Below are 20737 nucleotides of genomic sequence, written 5' to 3'. Positions count from 1 at the left end.
TGTAACTGCATAAACAGGCCAATATTTTCAAACAGCTGTCAGATTTTCAAGCTAAATGTATGTTCTGTGCACCTGATTTTCAGCATACTGAACTGCTATCTTTCTAACCAAATTTACAAGGAGTTGCATTTTCTCAAGATTGTAAATCCTATAATAAATCCCATGGAAATGTAATAGTGATTATCCTCTAAGAACATATAATTGTTCTGTTTGCAGCTATAATTCATTTTATTTCTCTTTTACATGGCGAGGAGGGATGTGTGTGTGAATGAACACATAAATGGAGAAAATAATGGGATGTCCCCTGTCAGTGGTTCCTGACAGCCCTGCAAATACGGGCTACAGCGAGGAGTATGGCTACACAGCATGGCTGGATCTGATCTAGGCTCCTTCTTTCCTTCTCCCATCCATACGCTTCCATCCATCCTGTTTGCTACCCCTCAGTGGGTCTGCTCAGCTCTCTTTGTGGCTGTCTGTGGTTTTCCTGTGTTACACTTCTACCGATTCAGTGAACGGAATTGTTTCACCGAGGCTGTGTCTACACTGGGGAATAAAACTGGCCAGGGACTGTTCCCGGGAGCTGGCTCGGAGTGTCGGGATTGCAGGGACGCAGAGCAGCGTGCAGTGCCCTGGGCTGGGCGCTCTCCTGGGAGCCTGCCAGCCTGCTGCGGCCAGAGCGGTGTCGAGGAGGCTCCGGAGCGGCTCTGGCGCCGGCTCATTCACGGTGCCAGAGGCGGCCGGCGGGATCGGGCAGCGCCGGAGCCAGCGCAGGCACCAGGGAGCAGCGTGGCTGGAAGGGAAGAGGGAGAGGGAAGGTGCGGGGCCGGCAGCTGCTGAAGGGATATATCCTTTTGATGTGAGGCAGCTATTCTGTTACTTAAGCTGACTTTTCTAGGTACCTTTAAGGTAATTTTATTTTGCAACCAGTAACTCAGCTGTGCTCCGGAGAGGGAATGTGTGCTGTGTCCCCATAACTGCTCTTTCAAAGTCTGATTCAAGCCAGCTGAAATGCCTTACAGAGTGAAGTAAAACTGGAATATGAAAGTACATACATGGCTTCTAAAAGAGGTTTTCTTTTCCTGGCTGTTTCGCTGGACTCCTATTCTTCCACCACCTTTCTGCAGTTCAGATGCTTCCCTGGTTAAAAGGAGTGGGATGGCTGATGTACAGCAGTGCTGGTATTGCTGTTTAACTGTGCACCAGATACCCTTCATGTCGTAGAGGATGAGCAGGGAAAACATGGCAGGAAAATAATTGGTTATAGTTTGCCACTTTTTGATCACGCGGGAGCGTGAGGCTTGTGATCTGTATACTGTAGTGAGTGATCTGATTTAGAGGTGTGAAGTCATGTGTCCCAAGTATATCCTCTATCTGACACGTCAGGAGCTTGCAAGTACAAGCACTTGATGTCCATTTGCCAAAAAATGTAGATTAATTGCATTCATGCCTGTTGCCAAGGCTTCTGTCAGTAACGCTAGTTCAGTGTCAGCTTTGTTTTTGTGTGATACATTTATCACAAAGAAAAACTTGTAAAGGTAGAGATGTCTGAATTGTCAGAATAAAACCTAAGGCCTTTTTCTTAACCAAAAAAACCCAAACCAAAACCAATTGAAAAAACCCAGCAACAGAAAGTGGAAGAATTTTGTTTCACATTCCACTCTGTATTGTGGCATGACATTAAATTGAAGTTAGTTTATTTTTAGCAGGTTTCATGTGTTTATTTACTTAAACGTAATAGCTGAGCAACAAGAGCCTGTAAAAATATTTCTAAAGAATGAGTAAAATTATAGCACAATAAAGAATAAGTAAACTATACAACTTCAGGTGCTAGTTACAGAAGACATTGGATTTTTTTGTGCTGGTAGAAGAGTATAAAAGCTGGCCCATTGAAATTACTCAATTTTCAAAAAGACACAAGCAGAAGGGGTCTAAATCTGTAATATTTTATCTGAGGGTCATTATTTTTTAAAGGATATAAATCCCTCTGTTAAGCTGAATTTAATTTATCAAATAAGTCATGTTATTATGTCTGGACAAGGGAATAAAGTTTATCAGTGAAATAAAACCACTGAAAATACACAGTGGTGGTGTTCTCTGCTATGAAGGCGAATTCAGGCTTCTTGAATCCCTTCCAGAAACAGATGTAAATTCCACTGTAGCTTTTCAAACAGTGAATAATCATGGTCTGTTATGTTTGGTGATGAATCATGCGAGGAGTTGCAGATGGTGAGGCGGGTGCAGCTGTGCAGATGCTGGAGGAGCTGAGATAGGAGACTGGAGGACTGAGGGAGTGAAGGAGGTGATTTGGGGATGGGTTGATATGGCTGGTGGAGGAGAGGGATAAAACAGCTAAAAGAATATTGAAAAGCAGTGTAACATGAGATTTGGGATAGGGAGTGTGCTGGTGACTGAAAGGAGGTTTTCTTGAGGAAGAAATATAATTTTTGTTATTATTTATCTTAGAAGCAAAAATTGCAGTGTCAAATACCAAAGCAACTGGACTTCTGTCCTGAGCCAAAACAATAAGGAGCCCAAGCTGGAAGTTTAAGCTATAAATTAAAAGAGAAAACTAAGAGACTTCATGTCTCTTTCAAAGGAATACCGGTCTTAAGTAGAAGAGTTTTTGTAGGAAAAAGTACAGATGCAAAATTGTGGGCTTTTTTATTTCTGTTTTTCTGAGCAGGACATGGGTAATGAGACCAGGCTGGCAACATTTGGGAGTTTGTCAGATGGAAAAGTTGTGTTTGTCCAAGTTGACTAAAAATGGGGTGTTGCAAGGCCTAATCATTAAATGGCAGGTAAGACTCAAACGTAACTTTTCACATTCTTAAATCAATATGCTAAACGCACCTTTCAAATTTTTGCATTAAGTAATTTAAATTTATATTTTTCATTTTTTTCCTCTCCGATTAGATTGAAAGTTTTGTTCCAAAACAGTAGCTCTTTATTCAGGAAGAATGTTGCCATTAAGATGTCTGCAATAATTAGGGGGTAGTGCAGGCAAATGTCCAGATCAGATTGGAAGAGAGTTTTGCCCCAAAAACTGAGAGCAATTTTCGGGATTGTTTTCTCACCTCTTCTGGTCTAGTTACCTGTCAGGTATGTGCAGTACGGTCTGCTGTCCTGTGTCCCCAGCCCAATAATTCTGAACCTGCAAATCTGCTCCAGTTAGAGAGAGCAGTAATGGCTGCAAAGGCATTAAAGTTTTGTCATTTTCATGGAAGTTAGTGACTGGGAAGAAGGAAGGAAAACACATTATTGACCCTGCTGAGGAAGTGATGCAGTATGAATTCAGCAATTGTCTGTTCTGTTTGGCCTGTCAAATTTCCAGCCAGCACAGGAGACCAAGTGAGCTCAGGCTGAAGCAGCCACGGTGTCTTTGTGGTGCTTTGGGGGTGCAATGTGGGCAGGGGGCAGTAATAAACACCTGTGTGAGTGGTACTTCTCAACACTGGGTACTGCCTCAGTGCTCCCAAGCTTTTATCATGCTATTTAAAGTCACAAAATCATATACAGCTGCAAAAATTTCACTGCCAGTCAATAAACTGGAAGTTAATTGGCATCTGTCGAATATAATACCTGACCTTGAATAAGGTTGTATTCAGTTGAAGTGTTTATGTCATAGAAACAATCCTTTGCTCTTCTCTTGAAGAATAAGCAAGGTTGAAATAATGCAGGAAGGTTAAATATGCTCAGAAAACAAAAGATTTGGTAATTGTTTCTTATCCTTCTTTTATGGCAAATTTCAGCTAAAGACAAGTATTTTTATTTATAACACAGTAAGGATTCTAATTTCTAAAGAGTATGTTACTGCTATATGTTGTTATAATATATATATGATATATATTATGATAACATACCAAAGAATATGTTATTATCAATAATATATACCACTTGCTATCACACATAAAAGTCTGCAGATAAAAAACAAAATGGAGTCCTGTATCTGTTTTGTAAGAACACATTTTAAGTTATCCATACTTACACATGAACCGTAAAGATTGTTGAAATACCATCAGTTTCACAAAGTGAGTCCAAGTGTTTGTTTGATTTTAAGTTAGTGGCAATTGGCTTTTTCTTTTCATAAATATACTATGTCTGAATTTTCACATTTGTAAGAAAGAGTTACTAGACACTTATAGTTGTAAAAGTTGTGATGTTTTCCTTGACAAAACAGTTATGTATGTTATGTTTTGTGGGTTTATTTGGTTTTGATTCTTTTTATCAAGCATGTGAGCAAGTAAATCTTCTGAGTGAGAGGTTTATGTAGCAGCACCATCAATATGCCAAAAATTTTGCCTTGTACTGCATCTGTGTATATTAGATTATAATTTTAATTGACAATTTCAGTTGCACAGATGTCTTTAATTTGTTACCTTATGAAGTTTATTTTTACCATATGTAGTGAAAATGTACTATGCAGGAGACTTAGCAAGGGGCTTACATTTTATTTACTTCAGGAATTGATTATATTGGAGATAATAATTTAGTCACTACTCTTAAAATGCAATTTCTATTTGTCTGTTACCCTCAGATATCTGTATCCTTCAACAAATGAGGTCTCTGTAGAATATCAGGGTATAGTTAGAAAATTGTCGAGCAGGCACTTTTCATAATCTGAGATGCAGTAATCACATGTATAAGGAAACAATTGCAGCATTCTAATTTAGTCTTAAGGATCTGGTTCCCAATGAGCAGCATGTTGGGGCAAATGCGTGGGCTGTTTGTAAATGCTGTATATGCTGTAATCAACATTGACTTCACCACTCAAACTTACTTCTGTGTATCAATTTTGGAAAAAAAACACCTGACAGTGGCTTAGAACATCTAACCTATGCCTGCAGTTCATAAGATGCAGTTTTTCTGGGATTTTTGGTTTGTTTCTTTTTCTTAATTCTCTTAAATCTGGCCATACCATGCAACTAGATTTAGCCTCAATCTGAGCTCTGATGTCTGAAATTAAGATGTCCCTAACTGTTAATCAATTCAAAATCTTGGCTTATGTAATTAGCTCATCAGACGTTTGTACAATATTGCAAAACCTAGGAAAACCTGGCAACTTCCAAGTAAATGGGCAAGGAGTTTTTGAGGCACACCAAATAAATGAGTAAGGAGTTTTTGGGACACATGAGGAAAGTAAAATAACTTTAAGTTCATCAACGGGGTCATAAAAATAAAGTAAATACTCAGATGACACATTTGTGTGAACGTGACCTTGGCTTTTGGATCAAATAGCAAATACATGTATGTCGTGTTTGTCTGAATGTGACCTCTCCTTGGTTCAAATATCAATCATAAATCAAACCCCAGCTTTTGATGTACATGCAGAGGGAGCAGCCTCTTAAATGATGCACCAGATCTCCATTTCTCAGCATGTGTGGTCTCCACATGTCAGTGTTCAGCACACACACCCAGCATGTGTGTCAGTGTGTTCTGTCAGCTTCATTGCCTGCCAGGTGTTGTCACAGAGGCTTTAGAATCTGTAGAACTTTGAAGCACAAACTGTTGTGATTAACACATGTAATATTTTGAATCCTCCTCAAGGATGGAATAATTTGACTGGAATATAGCAGTGACTTGAAGAGATACTGATATTGAAATGGATTGGATGAAGAGCAAAACCTGGGGATTCATTTGGGAGAGGAAAGGAAAAAGGGAGGAGTGTGTTGCAACTGCAGAGTTGTAAATGTCACAGTGGTGTGGGGTTTTCATTAGAAGCTGTGGTGAGCTATAAGCAGTGTTGGTGGAACTGAAGTGAACCTGAAAAGCAGCACATGGCAGAGAACACAGACTACTCTATAACATAGTGGTTACTAAGATGTTGCCATGGCTGAGTTTCTTGCAGAAAAGAAATTCTTATTGTCCTTTTGAATCTCGTGTTAATAAAATATATTTGCTTCAGTAGTTATGCCTCAAAAATATTGGATATTATGAACTCCAATATGAATATTTGCTTTAAGTGCCTTAACAACTAATGTAATAAATGGAATAATCTTCCCTCATACTGCTTTACAGGCTGATTTTTTAAAAGTCATGTGAACAGTAGTATCTTGATTCTATAGATTAGGCTGGTAGTCGGTTTGATTATAAAAATGGAAACAGACACCATTACAAACTGAGAGGTTTTTAGGCCTTCTATCTGGAGTATAAAAGTTGAAGCAAGACAAAAGGCATTTTTAACACAAAGTTTTTCACTTGAATCTTTGGCAGTACTTGCTTGGGTTTGGTACCGTCTAAATTTCAGACTGGATTATAATGTAGTTTAAAAAATACAAAAGCCTAGGAACTCAAAATATGCAAAGCAACCAACAAAAAAAAATCCCCCAAACCCCACAAACAAACAAAAAACCCAAACAAACAATGACACCTTTAAAACTTCTTGAAGAAAATGGTGAATTGAAGGAAAGCATTATAGGTTTTTCAATAACCCTAAGTATAATATTATACAGTTTGTTAATTTATATTACACTTGTCTTTTACTGAAGTCCTGAGTAGATAGCTCCTTAAAGGATTCAGCAGACACAGATTTAAAGGAGATTTGAAAGTTTTACTTTGACATACAGCTATTTCTGACTTCAGTTACAGTTCGAGATTCACTAGACAGAAAAGTCAAGTATTCTCTTTTACAGAAACCTCTGAAGCATTTACTTTTTGGATATGAAAACTCACATTTAGAGGAGAAAAAAACAAGCCAAACAACCAAATCTCAGTTGTGTTGCAGACTTGAACCTATTTGAGCTTGACGGCAGTTCAAACAACACCTCTATCTCCACTCTTTACAATATGGGATTTTCCTTTTATCAGAAGGGCCTTGATGCAAATTTGAGTAATGCCATGTTTGATACATCCACTTATGTGGAAGAAAGCAAGCATGATTGCAGATAGGCGTAAACTTGAGGTGATAGACCTGTAAGTCTTGTCTTTGGAGCCTGGAGGCAAAGGTTGCAAAACCTTCCTGTCCCCTTGCTGATGAAACCAAATCTGGCTCCTGTTGTCAAAGGGATTGCAGGGGCTCCTTTAAACACAGGCTTCAGATCTTACTGCACCGATACCCGGGAGCTGTGGTCTTTTGTTATGTCTGCAGCTGAGCTGTCTGATACAGCGTGACTACTCTAATGGTGTGGATGAAATATGGTGAGATCTATTTTCTGGTCTAACACGAAGTCAGTGTAAATATAAATTGTTCTGAACAGTTCCTAGTTATCAGGATCTTGAGGGGCTTGTTGAATTCTAAATTCTCCATTAGAAACCCACTTGATGTTGTTTCATTCTTTACAAGCAGCTGAAGTCTTTCTTTGAGCTAGATTCTACTCTCAGCTTTAGTTTCCAGCAATGGAGCTTTAATTTCATTTTTGTTTTTTATTTATTGGAGCACGTTTTGTCAACTCAGAGCAAATGCCTGTGTCTTCCATTTAATGTATTTCAGTGGCAGTTTTACTGCTGGAAGGTATCAATGGGATGTGCACACAGCAGCCTGCATGACAGCTCCATGTCCCTGCCAAAAGATGGTAATACCCCTTAATCTAACGGAGGTGCTGTCTGATCTGTAAAGCAATTTTCACCTCTCACAGGAGACCAAAGAGGCATTGGCTTCTTCAGGCAGTGAATTGAAGTCTGGTTTGCAGACCCAGCCTGTCCACACAGTCACTGGATTCTGCAGAGGAGATTCAGGCTGCACATGCAGTTACATTTTGGCCATGCAGGACGTGTATCCCTCTTCCCAGCTGCTTATTTCTGCTCTCTCCATTGAGCCAGCACTAATATTTGTAAGGCTTTGCAGTGAACTGGATCAGGGAAGTGGCTGTATTGAAAAGTACCATGTTTTTAGTGTGTAATCATGGCCTTGAAGATCAGTCATGGCTCTGGAAATTCCATTGAGCTCCACTCAACCCAAACATGTTAAGTGAGCTGTTTGACATTAGGTGAGATTAATTACCTCTCTTATTTCTGTTTGCTGAAAATTAATTTCCTTTTTGTACTATTTTCTCCATTAGTAACTGCATCTGTTGTGTGAAAATGAGAGGGTATGATATTTGAAATAAATAGTTTCATTATCTCCTGAATAAAGTTTTGTTGCTGCCCTGTTATTAGTCACTTCTTAAACAGTAATCTTGGCATAACAAACAATTTTTAAAACTATTTAGTGTATAATAAACGTGTTACATGAGTGAAAGAAAGCATAGGAGGAAATTGTGGATATATGATCTTGAAGTTCTAGAAAGCAGTTGAATAGTATAAAGCAAGAGTCACATTTAAAAGGAGGGTTGAGTGGTCCTGTTCAGAGACACTGATCTGTAATGCACACTAGTCAATGTAATTTAGAATCCAGTGGGACAGAAAATCCTGGTTCCAAAGAAACACAGATTCCTAGCTCAGTAAGTTCTTGAGTTTAGCTGAGTAATATTTAAAAAAAGAATCTTATGTTGTTTTTATCATTTTGTCTGGGCTTAACCCCAGGAAGCAACCAAGCCCCACTTGCTCACTCCCCTGACATGGAGCTGGGGAGACAATTCAAATCAAGGTTGCATAGGGTTTTTCCTTACATGACTTTTAAGTTCCTGACTTTACAGCTTTGCTGTCAATTTTCAAAATTAGGGTATGTGAATTTTGATTTCTTTAAAGGCAAGGATACCTATAAGTTGCATATGGTGTTTTGGAGTACAGCTGAGTAAAGGGAAGAAATATGAAGATGTTCTGGGGTTTTTTTGGAGAGAGAGAGAGAGTGCAACTGGCAGTCTTGATGAAGAGGTGGCTTATGAAAATGTGCTGATGTTATTAGTACTTTTTAAAATAAAAAATAGTACAAGGATGCAAGGTTACAAACAATGAAAACTGAATCAATTGTCACGTGATAGAGGAGAAAATATGCATCCTTTCCCAGGTGGAAGTCTGGGTGTCACACTTTAGGTGCCAAATCTTATTTTTTGTTCTTTTTTGTGTTTGAATCAGGATATTGGATATATTCTGCCACTTACATATTCAAGGCTCTTCCTATCCAGTAAAGTTTTCTAAAAATATCTATTGCAATCACGAGTTTTACATGTGCTGTTTTCAGCCCCAGCATTCTCAAAATGACCTAGAGGTAATGATTGTTTCAACTTTAACCCTGGTATTTGCAAGCAAGCCCTTTACACGATCAATTTGTTTATGCAGTAAGATCAGACTTTGTTACTGCTTCCCAGAGACCTTTGCGTCTCAGGGACCTCTTTCCTTACAGGGATTATCCTTCCTGTGGCAAGTATTAAATGTGGAAGGGCTGGAGGTTTAGTATCCCTCCATGCCTTTCCAAAAATGAAGCAAGCAACTGATAGCTGCATGTTGAGGTATTTTTCTTTAATAATCTGACTGATTTCTTTGGGAGCGATTTTAAGTTTACAGGTAAGTTACTCAGTGAGTATTCAAGTGAGGTGGTGGGAAAGGACTTCTTGTGAAAATAGACATATTTCAGAGATAATAGGATGTGAGAGAGTAAAACCTGTTTAACCTTAAAACCATAATTACATTAAATGGTGTCATTTTTCTATCTTCTATTCTCTTGTTTTCAGTTTGTGTGTGTTGGTACTTGGGGGTCGGAAAGGGGTTATGGAGACTAAAGTATTGTATGGGAAACTGAGAAAAGCCTCTGCAGATGTCTTTGTGGCACAGGATTTCTGTAAATACTTAGGAGACAGATGTTTGAGTGGAACCATCATGCTGCATCTACTACATCTACTGTTGTAACATGTACAGGGCTTTTTGTAAAGCAAAATTATCTCTGTAAATATTAAATGAACTTCATACTCATTACTCTTTTTATTTTAGAGGCTTTTTTTCATTCAAGCAAGGATCAATGCATATTATGTGAAACCTGCCAATGAAAGCATATGCATGTGTAAACATGCCCAGAACACAGAGAAGCCAGAAGGCAGTTTACTGCATAAATACTAGACATATTACTTAAAGACTCTCTGTGCTTATTAAAAAAATTAATTGTCAGTATTGTGAATATTAGTATATTTTGACAGAAATTGTTATGTTGTTGCCATGCTTGCTTAAGTACCAGTTAATCATTGACAAGAGCTCTAATGATTAAGCAGCTGTAATTTACTTATAGTGTTTGAAAGTACAAAAGGGTATGTAATTTAATAGTTAAAACAAGAAGCACTCCATTTATGTTTCACTAGCTATTAGGTTGTTTTTACAGAAATTTCGCTAAAAAGGCTGCTGAATTTTACATATTGATTGTAAAAGTGGAAAAGTATGGTGTGGTTTGGGCAATACCAGGCAGCTGCTGCCACATTCAGAGGTTGGCTCTCAAGACTTTCCTTTGCTTTCCTGACAGATAATGCCTATTTTGGTTGAAGGTAGACTTCCGTGTTCACTTAATCTTTCAAAAATATGTGTGCTGGGTACTTGGAGAGATGTATGTGATTCAGCAGTGAGAACTGGGTACAAGAAGCCCAGTTCCTACTGGAACCTCCCTGGCTATCCTGGGGCAGAGGAATGTAATGTTTCTGTGCTGTGTACAAGTGGTTTAGCTCAGAACTTCATGGAGAGCACACTGAAGGAACAGTGCCAATCATATGCTCTGCCATTCCTCTCTTCTTTTTGCTGATGGCTCTTTAGGGAGACAAATTTGGTAGTCTCCTTTGGGTTGCTGGAGGTTTCTCTATATTTTTCCCCCATCACAAAATAGGTGCATCACACTGATAGGAAATTAACTTTATTTTCACAAATTCCATACAAGTGGTTTCTCATTTCTGAGTCTGAGTATGTTATGGTTATGTCAGGGATGTGTGTAGATGACTAGGAGCAAACAGTACAGTTAGTTCTAGGTGTTACTGGGCTTATCCATGCTGTGTGTCCAGCTCTCACCCACCAGCACAGCTGGTACAGTAACATCCCCGTTGTCTGTAACTGGTGTTGGAAATCATGGATACATTCACAGAGTCTCCTACATATTCCTGCTTGCTGCACTATGTGACTTAGAAATTATTTTCCTTTTTTTAGTTAAAACTATCCTGTTTCAAAGAAATTGGGCAAATAGACCTGTACTAACAGTCTTTGTAGAATGAGATGGCAAGTTAGTAATAGTGACAGCATCTCCTTTATTTTTCCTGCTCAAGAAGAGTGAGTAGAATATTGATGTTTGTTATAAGTTTTGGTGGGAAGTGCATAATGCCTTCTGTAGAAACACTTGTCTCAGCAATGGAGAGAAAATAACAATCTACAGATTGATCTTGTCATAACTCTCATTCATCTTGAAGTCTTTTGGGGAATTTTCCCCACCCTATGTTCTTGATGATTCATGTTGCATAAAACTTCCAGAGCAACAGAATGTTCTATAATATTTCACCTTTGGATTAGAAGTCCTGCATTCAGTGTGCTGCAACTGGTTCAAATATTTTTTTCGAATATCTGATTTTTTTTTTAATTATTCTTTCACCAGTAAAAAGAAGTTTAAGTGACTGCTCTACTTGATCAAAATGGTGGACACTGAAAACCAGCTCTATCCCCTTACTCCCTTGGAGGAGGAGGATATAGACAGCCCTTTATCTGGAGAGTTCCTACAAGATATGGAGAACATTCAAGACCTGTCCCAGTCTCTAGGTGATGATAGTTCTGGAGCTTTAAGTTTAACAGAATTCCAATCACTGGGAAATGGTCCAGGATCTGATGGATCAGTTATAACAGGTAAGAGAGTTTGGTTTAACATAAAATTCTTTTATAAATAGAATGGTAGAAATTAATAACTACTTTAATGCAATAATTATTGTTTATGGTGACGTGACGCCAGAAATATATAAGCTGATTATGGCATGGTCTTAAAATACTTAAGGCTAAAGTTAATATATTAGACAAATGTCACTGAAGAATGTCTGTAACATTAAGTTACATGGTCTTTGGTCAGAGGCTTTGTTTGGGAGATCAGAATGGAAATCACTGCAGAGGTGTGGGACACTGTGGAGATCTCAGTAAGGTTTCCCTGTTGAATCTGGGTGTTTGCAAGTCTTTTAGCAGGAGAGCCATTTGAAGTAGTTTACTATTAACCTTTTGACTGGTTTGCATTATGCTTTGTTTTGGGGGGTTCTTACTTTAGATCAATTCCCAGCCTGTGATTTCTGTTTCACCTTGGAATAATAGAACTGAGGCAGCTGAAATGAACAGTGTGGATTTGAAGGGAATGGGGAGAGCTGTCTCCTGGCACTGTCGACCAAAGGAGTGTTTCTAGAACTATGACTTTGTTCCCTTCTGGTTGCAGACCTTCCCATCAGAGAGATGCCTTGTACAGAAAAAGTTATGATGTGCTTTATGTGTGTGTATATTTGTATATAATGTGGTCCTTCCGAGGCAGGAGGCTTTACCATTATTTGAGTGTAGGTGTGTACAAGGTGTACTGGTTTTGTGGGTAGAGAACATGAAAAATGTAAACTTCCAAGGCTCAAATACCATAAGGCAAGTAAAATGAAATCACACTTTAAAAAAATCCTGGCGTTTAGACTGTTCTTGTTGACTCTGATGCCTGTGGGCTTGGCAGCGCTGGCAATGCCGACTCTGAGTTCTGTGCCAAGGTTTTTTCCAACATAATACTTGCTGACCTACATTCATGAGTGTTTCTTAATCTGTCTGTTAAAATAACACACCCATTAATTTGCTGAAGTCTTGTGGTGCAAGTTGCAAGATGGAAGATAAAAGAAATTCTGGCCTCAGAAAATATTTTCCTCAAACAAGGTGGAAATATTAATTGAAATAATTAAGGTAGGAACGTGTTAGTTTTGTAATGTATTCATCTACTGGTGGCACGTCTGGTGAGCTTATTTCATTTTACAATTCAGAAATGCTTTGCCCATTATAAGAAAAACACAAAATATCTGAGCTAGGCTATTTTAGAAGCAGGCATTTGTGTTACTTTCCTTTTAACATCTGTTCAGCTTTTCTACTGATGTGCAGGACTCATCCATTTGCTTTTCAGGCCTCAGTTTAGATTGCCATTTAAAATTATGAGTAGATTTTCAAAGGTCGGGGGTCCTTATGTGTGTATCTGAAGTGTATCTGTGTGAGGTAGGAATGTGTCTCCTCTGGTACAGCATGAGAGATGGAAGATGTAAAGCCAAGATGAGCTGTTCACAAACTTTCTGCAAAAAACATTGGAGTGGTGTGTATTTATTGGGTCCATTATCACCCATCTAGTTCTTGTTGCCAGAGTCACTTCAGTAAGGCCTTTTCCTTCTTGACATTCTATGTCACATCAAAATTAGCAAAGTACACCCTGTATTTTATGTGTGTTTGCACGGGAAATATGAATTATTTTTCAAAGACTTGTGGTTGAATTGTTAGTTCACTTAATGACTATTAACGCAAGATTCTTTTTTAGAATAAACTAATTTTTGGTGTGGATTTTAGTATAGAAATTGTATCAATCTTGATAGTATAGTATTTATGAAGTGTTCCTCTTTTTTTTAGACACCCTTTCACCAGCATCCAGTCCTTCATCCATTAATTTTGCCACAGCTCCAGGTAGTATAGATGAATCACCCAGTGGAGCATTAAACATTGAATGTAGAATTTGTGGGGATAAAGCCTCAGGCTACCATTATGGAGTACATGCTTGTGAAGGTTGTAAGGTACAGTCATTATTTTCTTCTTTAGAACTAAATCATTTTGCTTTATTTATGGGGTAATATGAAGATTAACATTTGGTACATAAATGTTTAATTACTACAGCTCTAGCCATTACAATTATTTAAATAATAAACTTATCTGTGATCTTTTTTCTAAAGTAAGTCATCCAGATACCATAACTCAATACCAGACCTTCATCAAGCAGGAGCAATTCACAATGATAATTTTAATGCTGCTTTTCTACATGTAGTTAGTGAAATGCTAAAACAAAACACTAAACTGTGACCAAAAAAATTTTTAAAAAATTAAAAATCAAAGTCTTCTTGCTCCACTAGTGTTTTGTTTTGGGAGTATGGCTGGAAGGAGTATGCCACATTCCTGTTATAAGAGCAACTAATCCCAGGTTTCTCACCTCCACCACATGCTGCCTGAATCCCTTAGTATTGTGCCTTTTGTAGTTTTGGGGCCAGGGCATGTCTCTGTCACAAATTACTCTTATCATTAATGCATAATTCTTGGGGTGATATGACCCATCAACTGTAAGATTCTTTTTCCTATACTATTTTAGATTTTTTTCTATATTAGAAGGTAACAGGAGAGAAATAACGGTCTTTGTGTACAGCTTTCTTTCATGCATCGTGTCAGTATGATCATTTGAATGCAAATCTTATGGAATAATGCAGAATATGTATTAGAGATGGGGAACCAGTTCCTAGCCAGGTGTGTCCCACAGCCTAAATGACATGTTGCTCTGTGATGTGACACAAAATGTTGTGATGGCTCTGGATTTGCTGTCCCTGTGATTGGGCAGTGTGTGACCAACCTTGCATTGCAGACTGGAGACATCCTGGAAAGACCAGTTGAGGTAGAGACTGTTCTACAATAAACAGTTAAAAAAAAATTACCTGTATGATTGAAGCTTAGTAATCAACATTCATTAACATTACATATTGTTTTTTTCAAACTTTTATAGGGCTTTTTTAGAAGAACAATTCGTTTAAAACTCATCTATGATAAATGTGATCGCAACTGCAAAATTCAGAAAAAAAATCGTAATAAGTGCCAATACTGTCGTTTTCAAAAGTGCCTTTCAGTTGGAATGTCACATAATGGTAGGTAAGAGTGCTCTTAATTTGTTTGTTCCTACCCAGAGTCTGCTGCTGGAGGCAGGCATTTGGATAGCATTTTTACTCACACACGATTGAACCTCAGATTTTTTTACAGGATAGATCGCTGTGGGGGATGCCAGTTTCCCTGATGGGTTCGTGTGGTTTATACAGAGCTGCCAAATGTGCTGTTTTGAGCTTTACACAGTTGTGCTACGTGTCAGTTTGTCCATATGAATGTCCATTTATTTGCTTTCTTCACCCCAGAACTTTGGCACCAGTACTCCCATTGAAACAAATTTCAATACTGGAAGAATTCTGATCAAGGGTTTTGTAGAAGAGTAGGAGGAGAACAACTGCTTTCATTGTGAAAGGGAGTGACGTAGGCTGGAAATCTGTAGGAAAGCAGCCTTCATTATTTTTCAGGTTACAGTGCAACAGCTCTTGGGCAGATGGTTCAGAAAGTGAGGGGGGGAGGGCAAAGGTCTGTGCTGACTGTGCAACAGGAATCTGGTAGATTGTTAAACAGAATGGTAAAAATTCAGAGTATTTAGATATCCAGTTTAAAAGTTATGTTGTTGTTTGTGCCAGTGATTTAAGATAAGGGTGGCAAGCTTGTGGCTTACAGACCAATTTCAGCCCACAAGACAGTTCTGTGTGCAGGACGTAGCTTGCTGAGCAACATGGGTGAAGAGGGAGAGGCCAAGCCATGAGAAAGCACATCTCACTTGGCCAGATGACCGTACTTTGCTTTCCCTGCTTGGCTCTGATATTGTCCAGGTTGAACTTGGGGGCAGGTGCAATGTGAAAGTAGGTAAAAATGCTGACCTAGGTAAAAATCTGTAGGAGACAAATTTACTCAGGAAACTGCACAGTTGGGATAGGTGGGGTGGGAACGTCATTGGGGAAACTGCTTGTGACATTGTCGTCTAGAGTCCCAGCAGGAGGTATTGTGAGAGTTGACTTTCTGGTTCTGCAGAAGCCTGGCTCTCTTGTGGTAAGCCTTGACTGAGATTGAGGTCCATAGGGAGAGGGTTGGTAGTCTCTGCAAGACTGGGGATAACCATCCTCAAAAAGTGTGCTGGACAACAAAGTGACATCTCAGGTTGGGAGCTGGGCAGGGAGCCGTTCTGGTTGGCAGGAATTGATATCCATGTGAAGCTGTTTCATCCTGCTAAAAACGCTGTGGCTACTGTGCTCCAGTTGAAGAGAATAGCCACAGTTTGATTGCAGCAAACGTGGGAGGCAGAAGGGTAAAGGGATGACTGCTGACTTGCTGGCAATACTTCTCAGGAAAAGCACTACAGCTAAATTTACACCCATGATCTTAAAATTGTAAGTTTTAGTTTAAAGGAGGTATTCTTCCACTTTTTCAACAGGTGTGATGTGACTACCCACCCTTAAGGGGAAGGAAGCACCTAAGCCAGATTCCAAACAAGCTTTCCTTGTTGGACTTCAATGGAAGTCCACAGCTGTATTTCAGATCATGCCTAGAGTAACCTCCTTATGGAGGTCATGAGACCCCCTGGGCATGTTGAAAGGCTGATGGTGTTCATGCCTTGAATTGCTCACTGTAGGCAGTGAGGTCGTGTCCTCACTGGCTGGATGCTGAAATGCAGTACAAGCAGCTCACTATATGAGCCATCTCAAACACTTGCACACCTGCCAAGGGTAAAATGGGGCTGGCTTAGCTTAAAACTTAAAACTGAAACTGAAGAAGGAGGTGGACATGCTCATGAATGGCAAGACCACTTGCCCAAAAACCAGGAGACCTCCATACACAGAGGTGTTTCAGACTTGCATTTCCTGCCTCTTGGAAGAATATCCCAATTACTACTAGATTGTGTATTCAGACCGTTCTCCTCTCCAGTCTTGAAGGGCTAGTCTGTTGAGAAAGCAGTATGGAGTGTTTGGGGTAGAGGAGATTGTGTTGCTAAAGCCTTTGAGCTGTAAATGCAGGTCTTTGGGCTGGTATTCCCACTGGCAGTACAGATGTGTTGAATAAAGAACTGGATGGCCCTGCAGGTTCTGAGCCAGCAGTGGGATTCAGGCCTGACTCCACTGCAGCTCTCCAGCTTGTGTGTGTGCTTTCTGCCAAGCTCCTGTCATGAGTTTACTCAGTGTTTCAAGAGTTCCCAAGGTGGACTTTGAGTTTCACGTTGGGAGCTGTAGAACTCAATAAGGAGAGAACAAAATACAAGTATATTTAGGTAAAGTAGAAGGGAAAAGGAATGTGTTCTAGCTCACTGCAGATAGCACTTTGTGTTCTAAAACACCTGATTTCCTTCAGTTTAGCATATTAGTCACTGAATGTGTTGGGAAGGAGGCGACTTTGTCACCTCTACCTCAGTTTTTCAGGACAGAAAAATCTAACTGCTCTAATCAGAAAAAGGCTTAAGTTCTTGTATAATTTGTGTTTGTTTTACAATTATGTCTTCCCATCAGCAATACGTTTTGGACGAATGCCGAGGTCTGAGAAGGCCAAGCTCAAAGCAGAAATTTTAACAGGTGAAAATTATGTAGAAGATTCAGAAATGGCAGATCTTAAATCACTTGCCAAAAGAATTCATGATGCCTACCTGAAAAACTTCAATATGAACAAAGTTAAAGCCAGAATCATCCTTGCAGGGAAAACCAATAACAATCCAGTAAGTACTTTTTCTGTTACTTTAAAGTAAAACTGACAGACACATAAGGTGATTGTAATAATTTGGTAGACTCTTCAGCAAATCTTTTAGAAAATAAATATCATGGTAATATATATATGAACTATTCAAAGCAAATATCTATAGTAAGTATGGTTGATTTTAACTACTATCAGAATAGTAAGAAACTTTAGGAAAATCAGGTGATTTGTAAGCGGAAACTCATAGCCCTAAATTGTTGTTCTTAATCAAAAATGAAGTGATATCTGAATACCTCTTGATATGGGGAGAACAGTATAAAATTATTTTCCTATTATGACTGTGAAAAAAATACGTATTTCTGTCAAATGCCAGGAAAAGTACTATTAGCTTGTAGGGTGTACAGGTGCTCTGCATGACTTTTGTTTTAATCAGAATAATATTTATAGCAGGAGGGGAAAGAAAACTTGAGTTTGTAATTTTTTGTTTACAGTGCTGGCCATTTCCTCACCCAGCCTTCCTGGTCTTTTCTGTATGGTTCCTTTGAAAGGCAGAAGCAAGCAAGGTTGTGAAGACACATATGCTGTAGAAGTTATTTTTCTTTCAGGGTAATTTAGCCAAGGTCTACCTAATTTGATCAACTGCTTTTTGTTTGGTAGCACATGGGAGAGTATAATTGATGTAAGGACTCGCTTATTTCACTTTATGCATCTTTATTTAAGCTCCTCTGTGATTTTTGTTACTTTTATGTAGAAGGTAAGTATCTTATTTTTTCAGCAACTTGTTTCAGTAAGAATTTGCAGGGAAGAAACTTTCCATATGCCAGAATGAAAACCATGTAAGTGTGGGGATGAGTGTTATCAAAATTGTAAGCAAGCTGTCTTCTCCATTATGGAATTTGGCATATAATAGTCTAGTCTAGCCAAGCCTACAGCTTTCTGCATTAGTAGAGGGACACATGAATTATCCCAGTCTTTTTCATTGCACTAAAAAGGAGTGTAAAATGAGGCACAGGCTTAAACATTTTGGGGGTACAGGCTGACATGAGCCTGCAGTAAATGCGACCTTTAGCTCCTCACTGCAGAAAATCAATTTTTGAAAATGCCACCTTTAGCTCATCACTGCAGAAAATCCATTTTGTGCCTGTGTCAGGACCGTAAGCCACAACCTGTGTCACACATGCAGGGGTGTATCCTAGAGCACTTAATCCCAGTTCTTGTATTTGAATGTGTGTGGCCACAGCCACGGGATTGACCAGCCAACAGTGACCAGCACGCACATGCCCAGGTGAATATGCACATAAAAATTAATGGAGAATCAGCCCCAGGATGTTGCAAATAGGCTGCTATCACTTTTTTTCTGTATGGAGGGAAGAGCAAAGATGTTTTAGGCTATTACATCACCTCTTAAGAAAACAAACATTTTCATTTTACTTTTCAGCAGAAAAATTTTAAAAGAAGGGGGGTTTTGGTTGTAATTAGCAACCCGTTTGTTTCAGAACTGTGCATTAACAGCTGATTTCAGTGAATCCTAATTTTTGGCACCACTACAATTAATTTCAGAATGAATGAGCGTTTTTCATGACGACATGATGTCATTCTTTAATTTAGCTCCCAAGTCCTTAGCCATATCTCTTTTTTGCATACTGAAATGATGTTTCTTTAAAGTGCAAAAGACAGTGTACATCTTTTACAGCTTTACAGATGTGTTGTGTTTCTTGCTTTGCCACTTTCCATTCATACCCACTTTCCCGAAGTTCTGCTGTGTGTAACTGTGCTGGAGTGAGATGGAATGTGCAGTAGCCATAACACTTAAAAATAGAAAACCATAGGAACCTGACCTGTTGGACAGTTTTCTGAATGAAACAAGTGAATCCTATGACTTCCTGACAGAACATGATGTGTTCCCATGCTATTTAATCTGAGATGAGCAAGGCAGCACAATAAGAGTGCTTGTAACTAAGTTTCTGTTCAAGACCAGTTGCTCTGAGTTTTCTAGGCTGGGAAGCACTGGGGTTTGTTGTTTTACTTTAGTGGATTGTTCTTCATTTTGGTTGTTGCTCTGCAGATATGTATCAGAATATTTTTGAGTTCTGATTATTCTTAAGAAAGTCTGAATACTGCTTTTGATGTGATCTTTCAAGAGAGTGGCTCATCTATTTGTAAAGCATGTACCTTTTGAAACAAAGGGATTATGGAAAAGACCAAATTTTGTGTTTGGTGTTCTAGTGGGATTCCCTGTTTAGGTATGACTCAGCATCAACTGCAGCTAGAAAATTGGGACAACTGGGACATTGTCTATGAAAATCTCATAATAAAACACAAGAGTAGTGTAGGGTTCACATTCTTATGCAAATATGCTGCCCTATGTATTGAAATGACTGTCTGTATTCCCCCTAGGGTACTTCAGGAAAGCATCATGATGTGCATCAAGTGTAGTTAGTTTAGGAATCAATAGGAGTGTAGGCAGAATAACCTGGACTTCTGGAGAAGGTAATAAAAGTCTTTTGTGAACCCTCTGAGACTGGCTCTGAGATGGATATGTGCATACCAAGCACAGGAGTGCTGGAGCTTCACTGTAACTATTAGATAAAACTGAATTAAAGATATGCCATATATCTTTACATTTGACTATTTGCATTGCTGTTTGCAGAGCAGACTTGTTAGGTATTGCATTTTGTCACACACTGTTTTTCTTGATGAGAAGCATAAAAACTCGGGGTTTATTGAGTTGAGGACTGATTAGCATGGATGTTAAAGTTTATCAAAATTCTTATTCTTTAGGAAGAAAACTATTAAATAACCATTATTTAGTGACTGAAGTAGTGGGTTTTTTTCTCTGTAGCCATTTGTTATACATGATATGGATACCTTATGTATGGCAGAGAAGACTCTGGTGGCAAAACTGGTAGCCAATGGGATTCAGAACAAGGAAGCAGAAGTTCGAATCTTCCACTGCTGCCAGTGCACATCTGTGGAGACTGTCACAGAACTCACAGAATTTGCCAAATCCATCCCGGGCTTCTCCAACCTGGACCTGAATGATCAGGTGACACTGTTGAAGTATGGGGTGTATGAAGCCATATTTGCCATGTTGGCCTCTGTGATGAACAAGGACGGGATGCTGGTGGCCTATGGGAATGGATTTATAACCCGGGAGTTCCTGAAGAGCCTGAGAAAGCCATTCTGTGATATAATGGAGCCAAAATTTGATTTTGCAATGAAATTCAATGCGCTGGATTTGGATGATAGTGATATATCCCTTTTTGTTGCTGCCATTATTTGCTGTGGAGGTAAGCATTATATATTTGTTCTCTAAGGTAGTAAATTTTAATATTTCCCTCTCATGAATTAAAAATTTTAATGGAAAAGCTTCTATCCTCTGGAAGATTCAATTCTACCACTA

At 38.9% G+C, this 20737-nt stretch overlaps 1 protein-coding gene across 5 annotated transcripts in view; it reads left to right on the top strand.

The window, feature by feature from the left end:
- PPARA (peroxisome proliferator activated receptor alpha) overlaps positions 1-20737 on the top strand; it is a 32699-nt gene that overhangs the window by 4660 nt on the left and 7302 nt on the right. For 2 of the 5 annotated variants that reach the window (XM_088164850.1, XM_014880510.2), the window contains 5 exons: positions 11429-11673; positions 13444-13604; positions 14576-14714; positions 17154-17356; positions 20177-20624. In XM_088164850.1, the coding sequence (XP_088020976.1) occupies positions 11466-11673; positions 13444-13604; positions 14576-14714; positions 17154-17356; positions 20177-20624 (1159 nt within the window). In that variant the 5' untranslated portion in view covers positions 11429-11465. Of the gene's footprint in view, positions 1-2682; positions 2799-9182; positions 9379-11428; positions 11674-13443; positions 13605-14575; positions 14719-17153; positions 17357-20176; positions 20625-20737 lie in introns of those variants that run through there. The other 3 variants (XM_088164851.1, XM_014880503.2, XM_088164852.1) reach the window with 3 other exon arrangements.

The sequence above is a fragment of the Sturnus vulgaris genome, chromosome 5 (genome assembly GCF_052056855.1).
Source record: "Sturnus vulgaris isolate bStuVul1 chromosome 5, bStuVul1.hap1, whole genome shotgun sequence".
In the NCBI taxonomy this organism is placed as follows: domain Eukaryota; kingdom Metazoa; phylum Chordata; class Aves; order Passeriformes; family Sturnidae; genus Sturnus; species Sturnus vulgaris.
Note: the sequence above shows the minus strand (reverse complement) of the source record. Positions and strands in the feature narration are given on the sequence as shown.